Source organism: Dichomitus squalens (assembly GCF_000275845.1).
Source record: "Dichomitus squalens LYAD-421 SS1 unplaced genomic scaffold DICSQscaffold_34, whole genome shotgun sequence".
Lineage (NCBI taxonomy): Eukaryota > Fungi > Basidiomycota > Agaricomycetes > Polyporales > Polyporaceae > Dichomitus > Dichomitus squalens.
In genome coordinates, this window is record NW_006766916.1 from 202,140 (window position 1) to 222,675 (window position 20,536).

At 54.5% G+C, this 20,536-nt stretch overlaps 8 protein-coding genes across 8 annotated transcripts; 3 read left to right on the forward strand and 5 right to left on the reverse strand.

Moving 5' to 3' along the window:
* The first annotated feature begins 553 nt into the window (after positions 1-553).
* DICSQDRAFT_182271 (uncharacterized protein) lies at positions 554-4,041 on the forward strand. The gene is made up of 2 exons (XM_007368313.1): positions 554-1,308; positions 1,359-4,041. Exons 1-2 carry the CDS (start codon positions 792-794, stop codon positions 3,704-3,706), a joined length of 2,865 nt encoding a protein of 954 aa, XP_007368375.1. The 5' UTR covers positions 554-791; the 3' UTR covers positions 3,707-4,041.
* A 1,674-nt stretch (positions 4,042-5,715) lies between these two features.
* Positions 5,716-6,403, forward strand: DICSQDRAFT_172563 (uncharacterized protein; the record flags this gene model as incomplete). The annotated part of the gene is made up of 4 exons (XM_007368314.1): positions 5,716-5,799; positions 5,859-5,947; positions 6,005-6,020; positions 6,083-6,403. 4 exons carry the CDS (start codon positions 5,716-5,718, stop codon positions 6,401-6,403), a joined length of 510 nt encoding a protein of 169 aa, XP_007368376.1.
* Positions 6,404-6,811: 408 nt separating this feature from the next.
* DICSQDRAFT_128618 (uncharacterized protein) lies at positions 6,812-7,252 on the reverse strand (the record flags this gene model as incomplete). Its single annotated transcript, XM_007368315.1, has 2 exons — positions 6,812-7,158; positions 7,213-7,252. 2 exons carry the CDS (start codon positions 7,250-7,252, stop codon positions 6,812-6,814), a joined length of 387 nt encoding a protein of 128 aa, XP_007368377.1.
* A 3,846-nt stretch (positions 7,253-11,098) lies between these two features.
* On the reverse strand, positions 11,099-11,260 carry DICSQDRAFT_66058 (uncharacterized protein; the record flags this gene model as incomplete). The annotated part of the gene is made up of 1 exon (XM_007368316.1): positions 11,099-11,260. A coding segment is annotated over one exon (162 nt), but the record flags the coding sequence as incomplete, so codon positions are not given.
* Positions 11,261-11,771: 511 nt separating this feature from the next.
* Positions 11,772-12,278, reverse strand: DICSQDRAFT_148824 (barwin-like endoglucanase; the record flags this gene model as incomplete). Its single annotated transcript, XM_007368317.1, has 3 exons — positions 11,772-11,955; positions 12,015-12,135; positions 12,194-12,278. 3 exons carry the CDS (start codon positions 12,276-12,278, stop codon positions 11,772-11,774), a joined length of 390 nt encoding a protein of 129 aa, XP_007368379.1.
* A 2,787-nt stretch (positions 12,279-15,065) lies between these two features.
* On the reverse strand, positions 15,066-15,830 carry DICSQDRAFT_21727 (HET-domain-containing protein; the record flags this gene model as incomplete). Its single annotated transcript, XM_007368318.1, has 1 exon — positions 15,066-15,830. A coding segment is annotated over one exon (765 nt), but the record flags the coding sequence as incomplete, so codon positions are not given.
* Positions 15,831-16,877: 1,047 nt separating this feature from the next.
* Positions 16,878-17,584, forward strand: DICSQDRAFT_138995 (uncharacterized protein). The gene is made up of 2 exons (XM_007368319.1): positions 16,878-16,969; positions 17,024-17,584. Exons 1-2 carry the CDS (start codon positions 16,895-16,897, stop codon positions 17,399-17,401), a joined length of 453 nt encoding a protein of 150 aa, XP_007368381.1. The 5' UTR covers positions 16,878-16,894; the 3' UTR covers positions 17,402-17,584.
* Positions 17,585-18,448: 864 nt separating this feature from the next.
* Positions 18,449-19,633, reverse strand: DICSQDRAFT_156547 (uncharacterized protein). Its single transcript, XM_007368320.1, has one exon. It carries the CDS (start codon positions 18,970-18,972, stop codon positions 18,646-18,648), a length of 327 nt encoding a protein of 108 aa, XP_007368382.1. The 5' UTR covers positions 18,973-19,633; the 3' UTR covers positions 18,449-18,645.
* Positions 19,634-20,536: the final 903 nt, after the last annotated feature.

Below are 20,536 nucleotides of genomic sequence, written 5' to 3' on the forward strand. Positions count from 1 at the left end.
ACCCACTTAACCACTTCCTGGAGCAGTACCAAGTCGATGAAAATTGCCACTTGCCGACCTCGGTACCTGTTAGAGCTTGATTGTAATCGTGGGAACCCAAGCGTTTTATGTACTGTCTTGTCCGACATAACGGCAACTTGGAGCATTAGTTTGACTTACTGCTTTCTCCAAGCTGTAAAGAGCACACGCCTTCCTATACGTTGATTGTCGTGTGTTGAAGTCAAGTAAAATGAGCATGCACAACGCGAGAGGTTTTAAGGCCAATAAGAGTACTAGTCTGCGTTAGTCGACATGTCTTACCTCCCGTACGTATTTACGGAACTCGCTCTGTCCTCTACTTATCTCTATGGTCCCAGGTCCCATGCATGAGTACGCGTCGAATTTCTTTGAAGAGCTCAGTACTTGGTGCACTCGTACAACCCGCCCCTTCGAATCCAACCGTAAATAGCTTGATCAATCTGAGACGATAAGGGGGGATAACTACCGTGCCTGTCGTTAGCCGACCAGAGTCCGTCGGCACGCGGGGCGTACCCGAACGGGAACCAGTCCGTCTACAACGCCGAGCACGACGAGCTCGCCGTCTCGACAAACATCGCAGCATCCGACTTCTGTGCTCTCTACGCTTTGTCCTCGCTCTGTATTGCCGGCCTTCCCGCGTCTTCCATTACATACGTCGGACGCCGCGCAACACCTCATCCGCCTCGCCTTCCTAGCATGTCGATTGCTAGCTGAATCTCCCACATCTTAGGCTGCTCTCCAGACTTATCTCAAGACGACGGACCGTGATCACCATGGCAGATACACAGCGAGCTTCACAGATACCTGTGATGTCCCCACGTGTGTCTCACAGTGGCAGCAGCTCCTTGGGTGGATTGCCTTCGCCTCATCTTGGCCTTGTCCCCCCGTCTCGGTATCCCTCTGTGAGCGGCAGCCCAAGCCTCGTTTCGCCCCCTACTAGCCCTTCTCCCCCAAGCAGCGGAGGTGTGAGTACCCCGTTCCGCACATTCCGCAACTTCCTTTCCTTCGGGAGTAGCAACAAGCACGCACCCAGTCCTGCCGTTCCATCCGCAATCCCCAAGAATCACTTCGGCAGCCTTGGACCAGTCCGCCGCTCCGTGAATGTGGAACGAAGGGCATCGTCGCCGCAGCTCGCGAGGCGTTCGCAGGACGACTATGTGCTATCCATCGACCTGCCTCGTCCTGGTGACGAGAAGCCACCTAATACCCGCTCGTCGAAAAGCAGCAACGCCTCTCCAGTATCCCAGTCCCCTCTATCAAGCTCGCAGAGCTCAGCCGCAGATAGTGCAGGTACGTAATGTTCATTCCACATAAACTATGCACACCAATACTTGTCACAGCTTCGCCGGCTGGTACGCCCGCACTTCTCGCATCCGAGCTCTCCACCATCCTTGAAGCGGAGACTTCTGGGATCTCGAAGCACCTGCCTAGTCTCGATACCTCGCAGGCAGAGAGCGAGCGTGCGTCTGACATCAGTCCGAACGCGTTCCAGCCTCAAGCACTTTACCCCCCACCGCGCAATACCCGGCATGGTAGCTCATCGCCATCAAATGATACCTCCGCACTGGATCTTTCGACGTCGAAGCTCACCAGTGAGGTCCTTGCTGCTCTGTCGGAGACCGGCGGGCAGCAAGACTGGTTGAATGGTGTCGTCGTGGACGACGTACCGTCGGATACCGCGATTAGTCGCGAGCGGACGCCGGAAAGTCCGGACACTAGTTTCAACTTGAACTCGCTCGACCCCGACCTCGCCGCGCTGCTCAGCCCCAACAGGGTGTACGGCAGCAGTACAGAGCCGGCGGTCCTCCTAGCTATAGACGCTATGCCCCCTCCCGCCTCGAGTTCTCCCCCTTCTCCCACAAAGCCTACCTTTTCTCCTCGAGCGAAGACTGCCGAGCTGCAGGCTAGCACATCCACTCGTCGTATCCCTACCTCCCTCTCCGTCGCGTCCCGTCTCCCTTCACATTCCAGTACCATCCCCCGTATTACAAGGTCGGTCTCCGACCGCCCTATCTTTAGTCCAACAGGAAAGTCTGGTCCTCCCTCGCCCATCACGTGCACACCGTCAGGTCGTGCCATGTCCTCCAGCCCGGAGCGCCCCTCCTCGATGAGTTCTGCTTCCGCTCTCAGCCGGCTCTCGCGCGCCTCCCCCGGAGACATTACCGCCACTGCGAACTCTTCTATCCGGCGGCCTGGCAGCAGCGGGAACAGAGAAGAGCGTCGAACACCAGCTTCGCGCCTCATGACCCCCGCGCGACCTTCCTCGTCTTCTGCTTCCACGAGCACGTCGCGCCCGCCCATGTCGCGGCTACACTCGACACCGAATAGCGTCTGGGAAGCAGACTCAGCGTCTCCGTCCTCGCGCGCCCCATCGTCGATTGGCACCGCGCCGAGCCGCCTACAGAACCATCGGCCAAGCTTGGACATCGAACGACCACGGCTCACTGGCAGTGTCCGTACGCGCAAGCGTAGTACGAGTGTCATAGAGAATCGGGTGACGAGCACTTCCCCTTCCCATCCTCCTGTGTCCCTACCGGCGCCACGGAACATGGCGGACTGGCTTGGGCCGCGGACAGCTAAGGCGTTTGCTGCCGCTGGGCTTCTGGACTTTGACAAGGACTCTTCTCCCGCTAGCGCGAGTCGTCCTCCGTCGCGATTCGGACCCTCGCGAAGCAGCATCGACAGGGACTCGCGATCTCGCTACACCCCATCGCGAATGGCATACTCCGAGGCCGGATCGTCCTCGTCCTATGGCGCGCGCAGCGGTAGCATCTCGCGCGCGGCTGGCTATTCCGAGAGCCCCTCCACCACGGGCCCCATGAGCGAGACAATGTCTCCCCGCACAGTCTTCTCGAGCGCCTCGACGGCCCCGACTTCAGTGTCAGCCTCGTCCCTGAACTCGGAGGTCCAGCTGCTCCAAGAGAAGCACGCGCTCGAGACGAGTGCCCTCCTGAGCGCGCTCGCGGACTCGCAACGGACGACGCGGATGCTCCGCGACGAGAACGGGCAGCTGCGCGAGCGCATCCAGATGCTCGAGGACAAGCTTGCGGACGCGCAGGAGCGCATCCAGGCCATCCTGTACTCCCAGCCGCCCGCGGTGCCCCCAAACCCTATGTACCCGTCGAAGCGCTATGGGAGCCCGGCGTCGTCTTCGGACCGCCGCCTCCCTGCACATTCGCGCACTAGCTCGTTCGTGCGCCGCTCTTCCCCGGGCCCCGCGTTCGTCTCCCCAGAGACGCCATACGATGCCGCGAGTGCGTTTGTGCCTTCGTACAGAAAGCGCGCGAGCGTCGAGTCGTCTGTCTTCGCAACGCTCCCGTCTAATATGTCTATGATTATGCAGGAAGAGGGCGCCCCGCCTGATACCTTTACCGCCTTCTCTCAGAACTCATCCTCTCCACCAGGCTCGCCTACGATGGTACTCGCTAGAGTGAACGCAGGACACAGTCCAAGCGGATATCCATCGATCCCGAAGGGACCCTCGTCTCGCAGCGGGTATAGCCACGCCGCGAACAAATCCGTATCGTCAGCCGGGAACATCTCGCCGACAACCGCGAACTTCTCCATCATGACGGGCTCACCAGGCAGTCTGAACCTGCGTCCGGAGCACGAACGTCATCTGGGTGACATGCCGCCACTCGACCTCGATGCAGAGGGGTTCGAGTTTGACGACAGTTCGTTGCGGTAGCGCGTATGCGCCTACGTATGTCCATGCGTTCTCCTCCCTCTTCGTCCACTCCTTCCGCATTCCTGTCCTTTCCATGTGTTTGCTTGCTTGTTATGCTCGCGGACATCTCTCTCGCACGGATCGGTCCTGGGTCCTTCGTCTTAACTGGATATACTTACTCGACTTCGCTTCGGATCTAATCTTTCTTGGCGTTGTCCCCTTCGCCCTTTCCCACTCGTTGATGTCCACGGTCCTTTCGCATCGCTTTCGTTTCCCCTCGTCCCACATCTACCTCACTGCACACGCACCCACGTAATATAGACCGTCCATTGCATTGCTGTCGGCGTCGACTGTACCCTCTCACCACACGTTGTTTGTTTAGCTCCTCTGCGCTCTGCCAAAAGTTTGTACCGTACGTAGAGACCTATTCTAGTCCTGCATTGTACCCGTGTGGTACATCTTGCAGTTGCTCGGTATCTGCTTGGTGTCTTGCTTCATGGTCCTGGAAGCCACTCTCGATTGCAAGGACTCTAAGATGTTGTCTACCACTTTCACTTGGGAGTGGTTCGGCGTCCGAAGTGAGTCTTCCCGCTGTGTCAGCCTGGTTGCGAATTCTGATCGATTGCTCCGGAGTGGTGGCCTCCTCAGATCAATTCGTTCGCTCTCGCGACGCTTTTGAATAGTCACTGCCTGTCGCATCAGTGGCAACAAAGCGAGCTCGATGGTAGCGGCAGTGGCGCGTATGACCCCCTGCGCCGTTCAAGTAGAGCTGCGCTTTGGTCCTTTGTGACCGTCGGTCTGAACATTGCGCCGAGTCGCTTGGGCCATAAGAGGAGGAAGGCGTAGTCTGCCCTACGAGTAGCTCTGGTGCTTTGTTCGCGGCCACATGTCGGTGGCCCAGCGACTTAAAGGCGCGCACTCAGGGAAACGGGTCCAACTACGAACCACCACCGTTCACATTCAATTTCCTCTCTCACATTCGCCATCCGACGACTACTCGTTAGTTTCTGATCACAGCCATCCCCACGCTACGCATGACTTGTACAGAGACCACTTCAGCACAGAACCAACCTCCCATGGTGGTTGGATCGGAGAATTGTCTTGCATCGGACCCAGGATCTGTGAGTTGCTTCTCGCATGCTCAGGTTTTCTGTAGCGTTCATTATCTCTATTGAGATATTCAAACTTGATTGAACATGCAACATGGTTGACTTACCTTGACGTTCATCATCTTCTCCGTCGCTTTTGGAGCCGCTCACCTCATTTATGCAATAGGTGCGAAACAGACTAGCGGAAAAGCATGCTGGCTGTCATTGCTTCGTCGATACGCGTTGTCAGCTTGCCCTTTCATTCCAGAAGGCCCGCGAGTATTGGAACGCCAATCCACATGACAAGGTATAACGTCGCCTTCTCGCACTTGGCCCTAGATAGAAAGACTGACTTTGGTGGTAAGACCAATGCTCCGAACGAAGTGCATCAGGTTAGTGGCATCTCCCAAAGACAGTTGCACCTTCCAGCAACGTAATCTATTTCAGAACATCGAGAACTGGCTAGTGTCGAAGAGTTTGCTCCATGGTCCAATTATTGCAGTAAACGAGGTAAGTCTCGAATATTGTGCTTGCGTCAAGCAATAGTTCACATTGGCTTTTAGAATAACCCGAGCGTACACTCGCTCCCTGAAGCATCGCTACGACCCTCTCCACAGAAGCGACGAAGTTTGAATATACCCAATCTGCGACCCGTCAGAAGGCTACATATAAGTCTTCCCAACATTCTCACTAGGAAACCAGAGTATCGCAGCCTCCTTCCTGCTCCTATGCATGGGCAAACAACACCGTCACAATATCAACAATCTAGTGAAAACGAATATGTCTCGCCTCCCACATCCCCAAAGCGCCTGTGGCGTGCTCTGTCATTCTCATTCAAAGTGCCAGGACATAAGGCAAGGGAGCCCCTATTGTAGTCATAAGGACATTTTTCACATACCGACCTTATAGGTATCCCTATCTACTACCTTATCCAACGATACGATGTCGGAACTAGCACGTGAAGACGAAGCGGGACAGGCCGCGTATCGTGAGATCACTACCAGCATCTGTGAGGATGAACGCATGGTTAGTTCTACCTACTCCGATGCTACTCAAACATCATGTTCTAACACACGAATATCTAGGTGCCCGAGTTTGTCGAAGAACTCATAGCCCACCCTGTGTCGTACCCGTCGGCGATATCTCCTGATCCAGAACCGAGCCCCAGTTTAGCGTATGAATTTCCTAGCAACACTCCCCCCGGACCGAGCCTGATAGGTGATCATTTCAGCGTACAGAAACCGGAGGTAGGCTTATGGCTAGCATCTCCCGAGGTCCCGGACCTGATTTATATCTTGCGGCGATACAGACACTACCCCCTATCGATCCTGCCTACCGGGTGCTCTTACCCATACTACATGAACTCGACGAAATGACAATCAATCCTCGATGTCGCACGATTGCAGAGGAACACCAGGACGAGGACTATTCCCAATTCTGGGAAATATTCAGTCAAGTCTCTGCGAAGGAAATCCTTGACGCAGTCTATGCTATCCGAGCTGGAGTCTTGGACATCCCCGCCGACCCCTGCAGTCGTGACGATTCGTTCTTGCTAACGACGCTTTTTGTTTTATGGGCTGGTAGCGCAACACTATTGTCGATGTATCTCTACTTCTGTCACCTTTGGTGATCGACATTGCAGCGACCATCACGAGGGGTACGATTTCATATATCTGCAGAATTGATCGTGTTTGCTGGACGTCGATACAAGATCAAAACGCTCGCTAAATGACCACGTCCATAGAATGGTCTTTCCAAATACACACACGGGGCAGATGACATTTATCTATTCGTGCGATCAGCAGCTGTGAGACATACATCAGACAAATTCAAGAATAGGCACATAGAGGTAGATCTACTCACCAAACGAGCCGATCGTCTCGTCTTTCAACACGAGTTTGATCAGCCCTTTCGCATATGTCTGCGGCAAGGCACTCTCCAAGAATGCTTTACAAGCCGCATCTTCTTCCGGTCCCAATTCTAAGGGAGGGTTGCTATTATTGCTGTTGATGAAGATCGTACGCTCGTGTGATGTCGCTCACTCAACTACTTGTGGCGGGGAGAAGGCAAAAGCGACGACCTGTAACACGGGAAGCCGCATTATAGCGTTATCGAGGATGGACCAGTACAGCGCGAAGTCGGGCAGGTCCCATGAGCGAACGTGAGACATCTCATCGGTATCTCCATTACCGAATTGGACGAGGAGCAACGTGAGCGACGGCGGTGCACTGTTCACGAGCTCCAAGTTCGCCTCGAGGCAAGCTTTGCGATAACCCTGCGTCCGCAGCTCTGAGTCGTCTGCAGGAACATTACAGAACGTCACCACAAGTGTCTCGAGATGTAAGCAAGCGCGGATAGGGAGGGACCTCCAGTGGTCGAGAAGTGCTATGACCAAAGTGATGTCAGTGAGTATCAAGCGATTCTAGTGAAGTCACTCACCGAAGGGCCGGTCCAGTAGTCCAGGAGTAGACGATGTCATAACGTATCTGGCCGATCATGCACCCGAGGGGAAACAGTGGCCATTATGCGAATTGTACCTCATGTAACCTACGTTACATCAGGAAAAAATCAGTGTGCTACATCGCCCTAAGTAGACGCCATAGCTGTTATAGTCGCGTAGCATACCTCGGGGGTACATGGCCTACATAGCGCCCGCCCACAGCTCTGTAGATCAATGTAGATACGCCATAGCTCGTGTATTCTTACCATTAACAGCTTGTTGTTGCGATAGTAGGCGACAGCAATCTCGAAAATGCATGAAAGTAGATTGATTTACACTACGACAGACTAAATACAGTTGACATATGCTATACAATGACGTGTAAATACCCCGGCAAGCATGCTTCCTACATCCCTGACCACCCAACTACTACTACAACACGCGAGACTATTCACAACCATGACAGGATGGGAGGGATGATAGCTTGGAGACATAGCGATGCGGAAGGAGGGAGGGTACGAAGGGATGCGCAAGTACGAGACCACCATGACATACCTGTAGTTACCTCCTTGCAAAAGAGGTCAGAAACTTCTGGATGGACTCTGAGACGTACCTGTGTCTCAGATATCAGAGACGAGACAGTTCAGCACATACCTGTATCAGGAAGGGAGCAAGAACAGACGGTATGAGACACCTACAGAGCATGGACGTGCCACGTCATTCGCACAGAGCTGCTAAGTGGCTTACGAGACTACAGCAAAAAATGTACAACTTACCAGCTGCAACAGGAATATCACGATCAAGACAGAACCCAGAGCGAGTAGGAGAAAAGAGCGGAAGACAACGAAGGCAGGCAAAGGGATTGTACAGGGCAAGGCAAGAACCAAGTCTATCCCGAAGCAAGGGCGTCGGGCAGAGCGACGGGGTACCGAGTCATAGGCGCCCATGTTTAGGGCCGGTGCGAGCTGACTTGGCAAAATACATCTGCTACGCTCGATGAGAATGGGCAATATTGAGCCTGCTCCTGGGTCAAATCTGATTGCGAAGTATCGGGTCTTTCTACGTGTGTACTTTGCTAGGGTTTCAATCACAACGGGGAGCCTAAAAAAAGAGCTGAATACTGAGCGCTACAGATGTCTACATAGCTAGCGCCCTGTGCTACAGAGCTGACGTAGCCTACATAGCCGTGGCATGCGGCTCTGTAGAGATTCCTTTTTCCTGATGTACTATCCACCAATTTGGCCTCTGCGTTACTAAGGCGCTGCCACGAGACCCTGCAGACCCTGTGTATTGATGTCACCTCCTATCTGATCCAAAATATGTTGGAGGTCCAGAAGAGTCTAAGGGCATATCCAAACTTGATGTGGTGCGCGAGTTCGAGAAGACGGTCGGAGGACTCCGTGACCTGATCGGGGTCCCACGAGCACTCCAAGAAATGTATGGTCAGCTCGTCTACCTCCGCGAAGAGACCGAGGATATGGCATAGGGGATGGAAAGTGCCGTCAGATGATTTGCAATGAAGGAGGACCAGCTTCTCGAGGCGTCTATTGTTACAGGTTGGGGATATGTACGAGGCGACCGAGCCGAGCTGTAAGCGTGATGAGGAAAGCGATATGTGATGCATCACCAAGTTTCGCAGGAGGGGTAAGCACAACAGGAGGTCGTCCAGTTCTTCAACGAGGACCTCAGGAAGGTAGGAGTCCGGGTCTGCAGCGAAGATAGTGATGGTTTTAACGTAGGGATGAACGTTTGGCGAGGCGACGAGCCGATAACGGAGACATGATATTCTTGTCGCAGGAGTCAGTCGACAATACACGGTTTCGAAGAGGTGGTATCGGCATGACGGGAGCCAGGCGCGGCAAACGAGAGAGGATGCGGAGAGTGTTGGAGTGTCGTCATGCAGATGGTCGATGATGTAGTCCACGATTTCTCCCAGGCGTAGGGCTTTGGGACATCCATCCGTGTACGGACTCCCCATCGCCATCTCCATCTCCATCGCCATCGCTATTCTTTATGTGTTACGTCAGCTTTTGGTGGGAGGAGGACTGAGCAGGAGCATCGTACATACCCGCAGGTCGCAGTAGGTATCAGCTATGGTTGAAGACCGCTACGGCATCCGTGAACTGAGGAGCCTCCTCAGCACTTGCGTGGACCTTCGGCACGGCGACCAATCTGGGAAGTATCGTCTATCTGGTGACTCGCCGGGTCCATTCGGGGTGCCGGGCCTTCTGAAGCTTGTTGACGTCAGCACCGTGTGGCGCTTCGGTGTGCTTGTATATATAACTCACTACGAAAGCGCATTGCAGGTGTCGGCATGTTGATTGAGCACGGTAGTTTGCGATAAGACTATTCAAGTGATTCAAATCTATTGATAGCACGACAAACGACGGACGCCAGATGGAGATTTTTTTGAACCTCATGTAACGACCCGAGAAATTTCTCATAAGCAGAGTATCCCGTTCAGTCGTAGTTGCTGCTGCGCCTACGACTACGCAGCACATACTGGCTACATCCAAGATCTCAATTCTGAGGGTGCCTACGTGGTATGAATAGCGTACAATGAATAGAGGACCAAAGACTCGAACATACCTAGATACTGCTGACCCTCATTGCAACATGAAGACGTTGAGAATCCCTTTGGCATGAACCCGAGGAAGCACTCGCCCCAAGAACGCGGTGCAGGCAACTTTGTCCGGGTTCAAGAACACCGAAAGTGCACCTGTATCTCCTCCCACTAGACCTTCAGATAATGCCGCATCTGCGTGGGCAGGGAGAGGTCCTGAGGGAAAGAAGGCAGCCTCCACCGCCTCCAGTGCTGGCAACGCTATCACTGCATCGTCCAAGTCCCTCCAAACGGCAGCGAGATCAGGATCGTCCCAATCTGCAAGACGACCGTCCACTATAGTTGTCTGGAGGACGAAGAACATGATCGACTTGAGCGTGAGAGATGCGGCCTTCACTAGTTCGGTGTTGGCTGTGATGCAGCGACTGTAGAATTCCGATGGAGGGAGCTGCTGTCGAAAGACGGGATCAAAGAATATCATCAAGGTGCGGAGACGTTCGCACTGTGCGATGCTGAATGTCCTCCTCGTGCTGATATCGGCTGTAGAACGGACAAATATCGTCAAAAAGCTGCGGTTAATGATAAATATGGCACATACTAAGATATTCTTGAGATGTTGTCTCAAAGTATAGAGAGAAGCAAATGTCGATAGTAAGCTCCTCCAGCGTCTCTCGACAATCGTAGATCATTGTACCGAAGCAGTCGGAGCGCGATAGTGCCGCGGTGCTAAGAGTGATCTCCTGAAGTGGCCATCTGCTACCGTCCGGTGGGCTATTGACAAAGCTGCAGATCATCCTATCCAGTCCAACTTCGTGACCAGGGGTACCGCCGGCGTTACGTAACAGCGTCAGCACTATGCTCCCCCGCAGATGCTTGGCGAGCTCATCAAGGCGACGAGAGGCAGTCGCAAACTCTTCAATGTCCAAGCCTGCGCACATGGCCCACTGGACGTTCAGTTTTTCCAGCTTTGCAAAGAGCCCAAACAGGAAAAAGAACGGATGGGGAGTGTCAGATATACACTGCATAAGGGCAAGCGTGCCAAGGGATCGGGAGCCACTGGTCGGGGAAATATACGAGTCGTCGAGTGGCTTGCGCGAGGCGGAGAGTGTTACGCGACGTAAGGCTAGATGGTGGAGGAGCGGCAAGCACGAGATGATCTGTTCCAGTTCCTCCACCAGGACTTCGGGATACAGGGGCTCCGATACCAGTGTTGTTACAAGGAGCATTTTGATGTAAGGACGTACATCTTGGGCGACGTGCAGCCAGTTTCGCAGATGCGGTAAGTCCGCCCGCTGGGAACCAGGAATGCAACGGATGATTTGGAAGAGATGGTATCTGCAAGCCGGTAGCCAGGCGCGACATACGAGAGAAGATGCAGCGAGGGTAGTGACGTCGTCGTGGAGGTAATCAATGATGTTGTCGATGGTCTCTGCCGGTAAGAGGTTGTGCTTGGATGGGCTCTGAAGGATGCTCTGGTTGTCCATCTCTGAAAATCACGCTATGAGTCGAGTGAGATAGAACAATGTAAGAATGCTTGACCTGGCTCTGGTGAAGGCGAAGGGCGGCTAGACAGTCCCTCGGCGATGGACCCGATATAACGGTCCGGCCCGGCATGTACCCTACATACGTGACCGTCGTGACGGGCCCGAATAGCCCTCCAGCGCCCAGAGGGTAGAACCGCTGACGCCTACGGACAATAATGTTCATCTTGATGTCGCGCCTCAGTCGCGCCTCAGCGTCCCAAGCCGAAAAAAACGACGGCGGAAGCCTGGACACCTGCCATTACACTGCACGAAAAACATCTTCTCACCTTTGGAGATTCACCCAGTCACAGATCTCACAACCACAGCAGCCTTGTTCGCAATCCAACACAATCATTAACAGTAGCCTACGTCGTACATCAATCATGAGCGGTCTCTCGTAAAGTATCTCGTCATTTTGTCACGTATTATCGAGTCACGCTCCTTCCTCACCATCGCAAGCCCGCGAGCAGGCTTAGACGAGGGTCCAGCTGATGCCGTGGAGGCGGCCGACGTCGAGCGAAGCGAGCTGCTGGAACGCCGTCGGAGTGAGGTCGACGGAGCCTGGCGCGCAGCCCGGGCAAGTGTCCGCGACCGTCACGGTGACCGTCTTGCCGTCGGGGCCGGTCACGACCATCTGACGACCGCACATCGGGTTACTGCGGAGATACGGTGGTGATGAGCATAAGACCTGAAAATCGAAAAGAGAGAGACGCACGCGTTGGGGTTCGCGGTCGCGCCAGGGAAGGACTGGATGGTCGCAATGTCGACAGCGACGATGAAGTCCGCCTCAGTGTTGAAGAAGCCACAGGAGCCGAGGCCCGGGGTGTAGAAGGTAGCTGCGGGATATCACCATCAGTCCCAGCAAGTTGAAGGTCAATGCAGGAGAATACGCACCATCTCCACCCGACATGGAGAGACTCTGCGCGAAGCCGGCGGTGGCGGCAGAGAGGGCGGCGAGGACAACGGCGGTGAAGCGCATCTTGATAATAATGAAAAGGGGAACGGCGACGAGAAGACGAAGAACGAAAGAAGCTGGTGTGCGAACGGGGGAAGGCACCGGGCCTGAAGGTTGCGATGGAGTGCGAAGGTGAGTTGCAAACTGGAGAATCCCCTTCTGCTATACCCGGAGTTTATATACCTGCGCGAGCGGGCAAGCGCGGTCCCATGACATACGCGCGCAACTTCGCGCGCGTGTGTCCGCAGGCAAAAGCAATGAGGGCTCGCTCCGACTGGACCACGGATCGGAAAGGCTGAGGGAGACCGGAGACAACGAGCAAGGCGGCCATCAGGGCATCGACTGATCGCGCTGAACGGAGGGAGGTTGGGGTTTCAGCGTGGTGATGCGCAGATGCGGTTTGGGTCCCGGGTTAGCGGTCGTGACCAATCGCCAGTTTGTGGAGGATTGTGATCCTGTACAGATACGTGATCACGGACAGTTGCCCATGCGTTCTGGCGGGATGAGAGCGAGCTAACATAGACGCGCCATGCGTTGTGGAGTACACGAAGATAAATTGAAGGTCTTAGGGAGCGGTGCATGCCAAGACTGAACGGAGTGCAAGTCTTCTCATGACAAGTAGCCTGCTCATCGCGCCTCAAACCCATATTTGAATCGGTCATCTTGAACAATTGGGGGTACGCTAGATGCGAAATATCAGCGCCTACTGAGCGTCCTCAATAGCCGTCAGTGACCGTGTCTGCGGTGGATGCTTTCGCAGTGGCAACGCCTAGGACCTGATCAAGCAAATTGCTCACCGTCAAGACACCGCCGGCGGCAACAAACGTGCATTGCATCCTTTGTGCCGGGGCTGGCTGCGAAGTCGAGACCCGAGAGTATAGGGACTCGACGCTGGCCACGTCGGCGATTTCCATGGCGATGTGGATGGGATCTGTGCTGGGAACACCGCAAAGACGCCGAGATTGCAAAAGGGGCAGCGCCTCGATGCAGTGTCGTCACAAGGCTGTCGATGAGCTTGCGGGAGTTACAAAGGTCCTCAACTCGGCATCAGGAAGAGGATTGGCGAGGGAATGGAATTGAGCTTCCTTCGACAACAGGGAGGCTGCGATCCGAGACTCGCTGGGTAAAGTAGCCGATGGCACAGTGACCGATTTACTAAGCGGCTTGGTCGTTGGGGGAAGGTCCCTATGGAAAACACGACAACTAGCGTCGGAGCATATGATGAATAGTCTGAAGAGGGCTCACGGCATGGAGTCTGGCGCAGCTGAGGGCAGAGGCCAAGGGTGAGAGTATCATATAGTCGAATGCAGGTGACATGTGCTCGGTTCTCTGAGTCAGCGTCCCGGTTACCTCTTGCGCCTACATGAACCGAAGCGTCGACATTCTGCTCTCCCATTCCGAGTCTTTTCAGAACAGACTGTGGATTCGTCTCTCATTCCCTACCATCGGCATCAATGAAGTCGGAATACCCCTCTGGATGGCACAATATCAAGTAAGTAAACGAATATCTACGTAAACTCAAAGCGCAGTTGATTATTCGAGGTCATGTTCGAAGCCATACGGTGCATTCCTACTGCTCTGCAAGATGAGTCTCTTTGTTGCATATTCATTGTCATAGCAGGCAGCGGCCACGAGGATGATACATCAAGTGGTGACCAACTTGCGCTAGCTAATACTTGGTTCCCTCCTGAGCGCTGAGCCGTGGCTGATGTCTATGCTACGTGTTCCTTCGCTCTTCAGGGCAGTCCCCGCCGCTACCGGTAGTAGCACTAGAACTAAATGTCCAATCCATACATCCCCAGCCAAGTATCATCCTGTCCACCTATCGGGGCGAGCGCACATCGCCCGTGCGTGCACCATTGCACGCGCGTTGACTCCTCGGGGACATTCCATTCTCCTTCGTCCTGCGACGTGCCAGCCTCCGACACATCTCAAAAAGGGGATAAGCTCAGAATCGAAGGGAAAAGTCGCCGGAAACATGGCCTTCTGTGGGGGATCTGGGCTGAGGACATCGGGAGAACAGGCTCCCACGTAGACTGTGAATGATTCATCGCCTAGGAAAGAGATCATCTCGGAGTCGCCTAGCACATCCAGCCTAAGACACTTCTCAGTGATCTCGGGCAAGACGCAATCCACCCTCCGCGACCTCTCTGAGGACCGAGATGAGCATACACTGGTGTAGCAGCACTCGAAAGATATCATGGATGTCCTGGAGGGGGAGGAAGATGTCGCGGCAGTGTTTGGCGTGCCGATACGGGGTATGGTGTCATGAGAATGGACATACACTTTCTTTACCTCTGGCCGGGCCAAAAGACGAACGTATTTGCCAAATGGCAAGCATAACTTTGCGGCTATGGCGAGGCCGCTGCGCTCGAAGATGAAGATGCGGGTTCCGCGGTAGTACTGGGTACGATGCCCAGCTTCGGCAATGTACCCTCCGACATGGGACGTGTTGCTGGTCGTGGGGCACGATGGCGGCCGTAGAAAGAGAGCAATGATACGCCCTTGCTTATCCTGGCAAGCCAGTAGAGCGAGGGTCGCAAAGCCGGAGGATGTGTGCGCGATGCTTATTAGAGGGAATTTGGTGCGAATACCATGACAGGACCTCGTGTACGGCGAAGGGAACGTCACTGTTATGCCTATGCGTTCATAGAAGCTCTGGTGGGAGATCGGACTAATGCCTGCGCATCCGGCGAAGTCCGCGGGGGAGGAGGCAAGGAGCGTCTCGGAGGTAGATTGAGGTACGCTATCACGTTCCTTGGCGCTGGCGGGGATGGCGCCGGCGCCTAGGCGATAATCGTCAAGAATAGTTCCCCAGGCGAAGATGCTCTGGTCTGGGGTTTTCTTGACTATCTCCTCCTGCAGCCTTAGGAAGGCGTTCCTCCCCTCTCCGTACAAGATCGGCATATAGACCCCGATTATGCCCATGAGACAGTATGCTTCGTCCTCGACGCGTCGGGTTTCCCTTCCGGCAGCCCACGACATCCGGCACGCGACACTGCAGTCCTCGACCCTCCGTTCATGAGTGAGCACATAGCGGTCGATGCCGGTCACTTCTTCGATGAGATCTGCGAGGGTGTGCTTATCACCGATGACTTTCCAGCCCTTAGAGAGGAAGATGACGGAGCACGGGGCGATGAGCTCCTGTAGTGTCCACCCGCGCCTATGCCACCTGCTTCGCCGGAACGAGGAGGTGGGATGGCGAGGATCCTCTACTTCCACGCTCGGAACGTCATCAAGTAGCGCATAGCAGTTAGAGGCGCATTCGTACCACCGGTACATCGAAGCCATCGCCTCCGAGAGCTCGACGCTGTTGGTCTTGTCGATGCAGCAAGTGTCCGTCCATAGCCAGCGAAAGCCATCCACCCGCGCCTGAGCGCACACGTTGCGGATCTTCTGTGACGTAGGGTACAGCATCCAGCGGAATAGACCGAAGGATCCTGGAGTACCAAATCGAGGTGTGGACTGGAAGCTCTGCTCTTTGTTGGTCCACACGTGAGAGAGAATCGCGTACGGGACGTCAGCGGGACCAGAGAACTGGTGGAGTTCGATGGTCTCTGTGTTGAGAAGCCACATGAACTGGGATGCGTCGTAAGTCTTTGTATGAAGTCAAAATGCGGAAGAGACTTACGAACAAACACGATGTAGCTAAAGAAAAATCAAGATGCTTGCTGGTGGGTAGAAGTTGCCGGTGGGGATGCGCCGAAGAGGCAGTCGAATGTTCAGTGCAGACTTGAGGGAGGCAATGTGAGCACAGAAGAACCCGTCTTATATTGTTAGCGAAACCGGGACTCGTCCAAATATATTGAACATCTTGAAGCCAATGACTTGTTCACTTGTGGATGCTTCGTAGATGGATCCCTGGGATCCCTAGGATAGGTCATGAGCGTGGCGGGAGATGCTTCGAGGGCGAGATTCAATGATATGCAGAAGCGACCAGCTCCCAGTAGCACCCTCTCATGAACGATGCCACGCGAGTTTGTCATATTGATGATTTTGGAGCCAGCAGCTGGACCATGGAGTGACGGATTTGTGGGAGAGGGCGGTGTCATCAACATTATTACGGATAGGGACGTATTGTGACCGGATATATGGACTGATAGGTAGGTGACTGGCTCTATGATCTTTCCGCGGCCAATCACTCAGGTATACATATATCTCCACCCAGAGATCTGTTCTTCGTCGGACACATCCACGTAATACCAAACGAGTGGCACACGATGTTCGGCGAGATATCCGACAAGCTGAATGTACGAGCTACAAATATCAGTGCAGATATATGGGAGACCGGTATAGAGGCTGGAATTCATTCTGAGATATCTCGAGATCTAGTATGACTTAGAAGAAATGGCAGAGTAGAGTATCTTGCAGGTGGCGGTCCGGATACTCTGTCGCAATCCGGAAAGACAATTGTATCCAGCGTACCCTGTAAAGGAATCTGCCTTGTATGTCTGGATGGATATCACGATGTCTAAGTCAATTTAGGTGGACGACTCTGTAGTTATCCGGGCAAACATCAGACATTGGCTGGGTTGTTCTTCTTCTTGCGCAATTCGGCGAGCTGGGTATAAATAACTCTTCCACACTCGGGGTGGAATCCATCGACTTCCCCAAGAATAGCGCCTGCGGCCGTCCCGAATATGACGGCTGACATCATAACCTACCGTCTGGGAGAAAAGCACTATTGTTATATAGTGGCCCCAAAAACCTACGATGTGCGTCGTCATCTGTTCATTATGCGCTTGAAACTCATACAAGTCACCATCTAGGCCGCCATTCAGGCGGCGAGGGATAATTACAAGGAGCTCAAGGACGTCGATCCAGCTCGTATCACCCTCTGCGTCAATAGCTTCGTCGGTGCTCAACCGCAGCGTGTCCGGATCAGCCCAGACTCATGGCCGATCGTACTCTCTAGGCTCTCCAGCCGCCAGGTCGTCGAAATCGTGTTGCAGCCTTCCACTCTCCCTCACATTGTTGTACACGCTGCTGAGGACGTGGACAGTCTGCCCACATACGAGGGCCTCCGGGAGCAATCTCGGTCGAAAGACTCTTATCTCGCTGCCCCTCCCAGCCAATCGGTGTCCCCACTGGTGAAATCTATATCCACAGAACTCATTCGCTCCGTTCAGAGACATGCGAGAAGATGACGTCCCCTGCACAGTCTCAGAGGTCGGAGTCCAGCCCCTTCTCATTGTTGACAGGCGTTGCGAATAACGTCTTCCATGGGAGCTCCCCGAAGTGACTTCCCGCCTCTGAGCCTTGCATGTATATGTAGCACGCACCACCCTGGTTGTGCCACAAGATGTACCAGCGCGCACAATTGTCATCACAGAAGTCTTTCTTTCCTGATATGAATGATGGCCCCGTCTATATGTGCTGTTAGCACTAACGTGTCTAAATATGGCGTCTTGAGAGACTTTGAACCAGAAGTGGAACGAAGTAGTCCGAGTCGGGTTTGACGATGGAAGGTCAAGTTCGAGGGATAACTTGAAGTTCGCCCATGGCAGGCGCGTCGATCACAATGGTGACGGGAGAGCACGTGGGCGTTCCGGGAGCCTGGGAAGGGCGTTGACCCGGTCTGGGTCTGACTCTTGTCTGGGCGACTGTCGCCGCTGTGCTTCCTGTCCTCGCCGCCGTCGACGACGACGAGCTCCCCCTTCTTCGCGACTGCATCGCCAATACCATTCTCTCTCTCTTTTCTTCTCGTCTGTCCCTCATTGCACTTGTATCCCTCCAGACATCTAGCGGCGAAAGCGCGCCCAGGGGTGATTGGGGGGGAACAGCGAAAGATCCCCAGGTGAGCTCCTCACTGTCCATTCTTCGGAAAATCACTCTCTTCTTTGACGGTCCTGGTGACTGCTCTCGGGTCTCAGTACTTTTCACCGTCGTGCCACTCCTGGAGGACTGGAAACCTGTTACCCTGCAGCAACCGACAATATGCAGATCTAGCGCGCTCTGGTGAGCTTTGCGACCCCCAGCGCGCATACTAAACTCTGTCTTGAGAATCACGCCGGGGACAGAGAGACAACGATTTAACAAGCAGTGCTCGACCCAGCCTCCCAGAAGTGGCTTTTTGTGTCGCATCTACATCATCTCGCCGCGTTGGCCTTACGGCACCGAGCGCACCAACTTTGTCTGTGACGTCCAATATCGAAGGGACACGCACTTCCTCCTACAGCCGGACCAGCGGACACGCAAGACCAGCGTGCATGACCGCAGCCCCAACCGTGCCGCAGCGCCATCCCACAACGATGTCTTGGAGCGCACATGTCCGGTTGCATCGTGCACGGTCTCATCGCGGTCCGCTGGTCGCGCTCTTGGCGGGTTGCGGATCGGTCGGAGGCCCGGTCGCGCCCAGATGCGATCACTTCCGTCCATCGGGCCCTTGCGCCTATCTATCAAATTCGGCGGCTGCACCACCGCAGGGGCGAGGCGCAAGATACACATCGTGCAGCTTTCTGATTCGGCTCATACGTGGGGGGCGTGCGTCTCGCCTGAGAGGCAGGCGAACAGACGAACAGACGAGTTGGGTGCCTTTTCCGGTTGACACAGCTGCGACCCACCCACGATAGGCCGCAGCGTCGGACATGCCGGACGGTCGGACAGTGAACCGCTCTGACGCATCCATATCGTCCAGCCTGGATGATAGATGCTCGAGCGGTGGCCGTCGGTCAGGCAGTGCCGCGAACTCGTTCGGGCCTCGCGCTGGTGCACGCATCCTTTGACGGCACAAGCTTGCAGTTACGCGACCTGCTGCTGTGCTTGTTCAAAGAGGTCACGATCTGGAGACAGTTGTCAACATACCCTGGACGAGATCTGATACATGCTCTTCGGTCTCCAAGTAGGTCTCATGGCAGACATCTTGCGAGCCGTAAAGAACGATGGGATCGCGCAAGCTGCCCTAAACCTCGCGTTTTGCATCATTAGGGGCGAAACGGCCCGCGATGAGACGACCAGCGACATGGTGGGGCATCGACCATACATGCAAGGCATTGCGTTTACCAGCTATGCAGTCAGGGCGGCCGATAGTTGGTCTCGCGGGGGAGTCAGGCACTTTGCTGTCATGTCGTCTCAGGGAGGGACTGTCGTGATTCCTATCCATGAAGATGTGTCAAGCAACGAAGAGATAACCTTGGCGGACAGAATGTACCTGCTACCCGTTGATGGTAGTGGCAGAGAAGCAGTTAGCGGCAGGGATGAGAGCAGAGGGTTTGCATTCATTACTGGCTCCGTCGCAGCTCAGGGGCAATTCGAGGTTCGGGCAACGGCTATTGCGGTCAGGAAGGTGCATAAGAGTAGGGGAAAGTGGCAGCTGAGGAGAATCGGTCAATGTATCGTACATCGCCCAAGTCGTGCAGTACGCTGAACATCTTCTGCCCCCGGACTCCCTGTCGAGTTCTGTAGCTTTGCATCCATTCCGGCGTGTTGAAAGGCTGAAACACCGTGACCGCGGCATCCTGGCGCTTGGAACAAACGCCCATGATAACAGATGATGTAATCAAGGTGTGGTAATTGGCGTTCACTGTCTTTCTTCGTTGCAGTCGTTCAGTCCAAGAGTTCCCCGCCCTCCTCATCGACATGTCGCTCGATTACGCCCTTGAAGACAGCTTCAATGCCGAAGTGGAACGGCTCCTGACTGACCCCGCCGTCTCTGATATGGCTTTACATAGCCAAGCCCAAGAATATCTGCAGGTCTATGACGAACCATCATTTGGAGAAATCAATGTTCCTCCGTGGGTTCGCCGCATTCAGCCGCATACGAGATTGAGGATCAAGTATACATCGAGGCGACTGTTTGATACGATGTACGAGGCAGCGACTACACTTCGAGTGCCACTAGGTGCGCGATATGTTTCTGCCGCCATTTGCGCTTGTGCTAGTCATGCCAAGAGCGCTGTGGCTTGTTCTCAAGATCAGCCGAAGAGTGTTGCAGAAGCGTTAGGTCGGCTCGCTTCGGTTTGGCTTGCCTTTGTGCTCTGGCCCCGTAAGCTCTTCGACTGCCTGCTCTTACATTCCGTGTCTTTTAGATCTTCGAGGCCCAGATTATATCCAAGCGGTGTTGCCTGCGAAGTCATCTGGTGAAGACTCAGATTCAGGAGATACTACCCCGACAGGACGATCTGAAGATCTCTCCCGGAATACCGTGGCGTATCGTCGATGGGCTGTCTTGAGAGACGAAGTAGGTCAATTTGCTGGGCTCTATCTTCGCTCCCGCTTAGGGTGTATCAGTTGTATCAGCGTGATAGGTATAGGTGCTTCATGTCAGGAGCTGTGCTCTATCG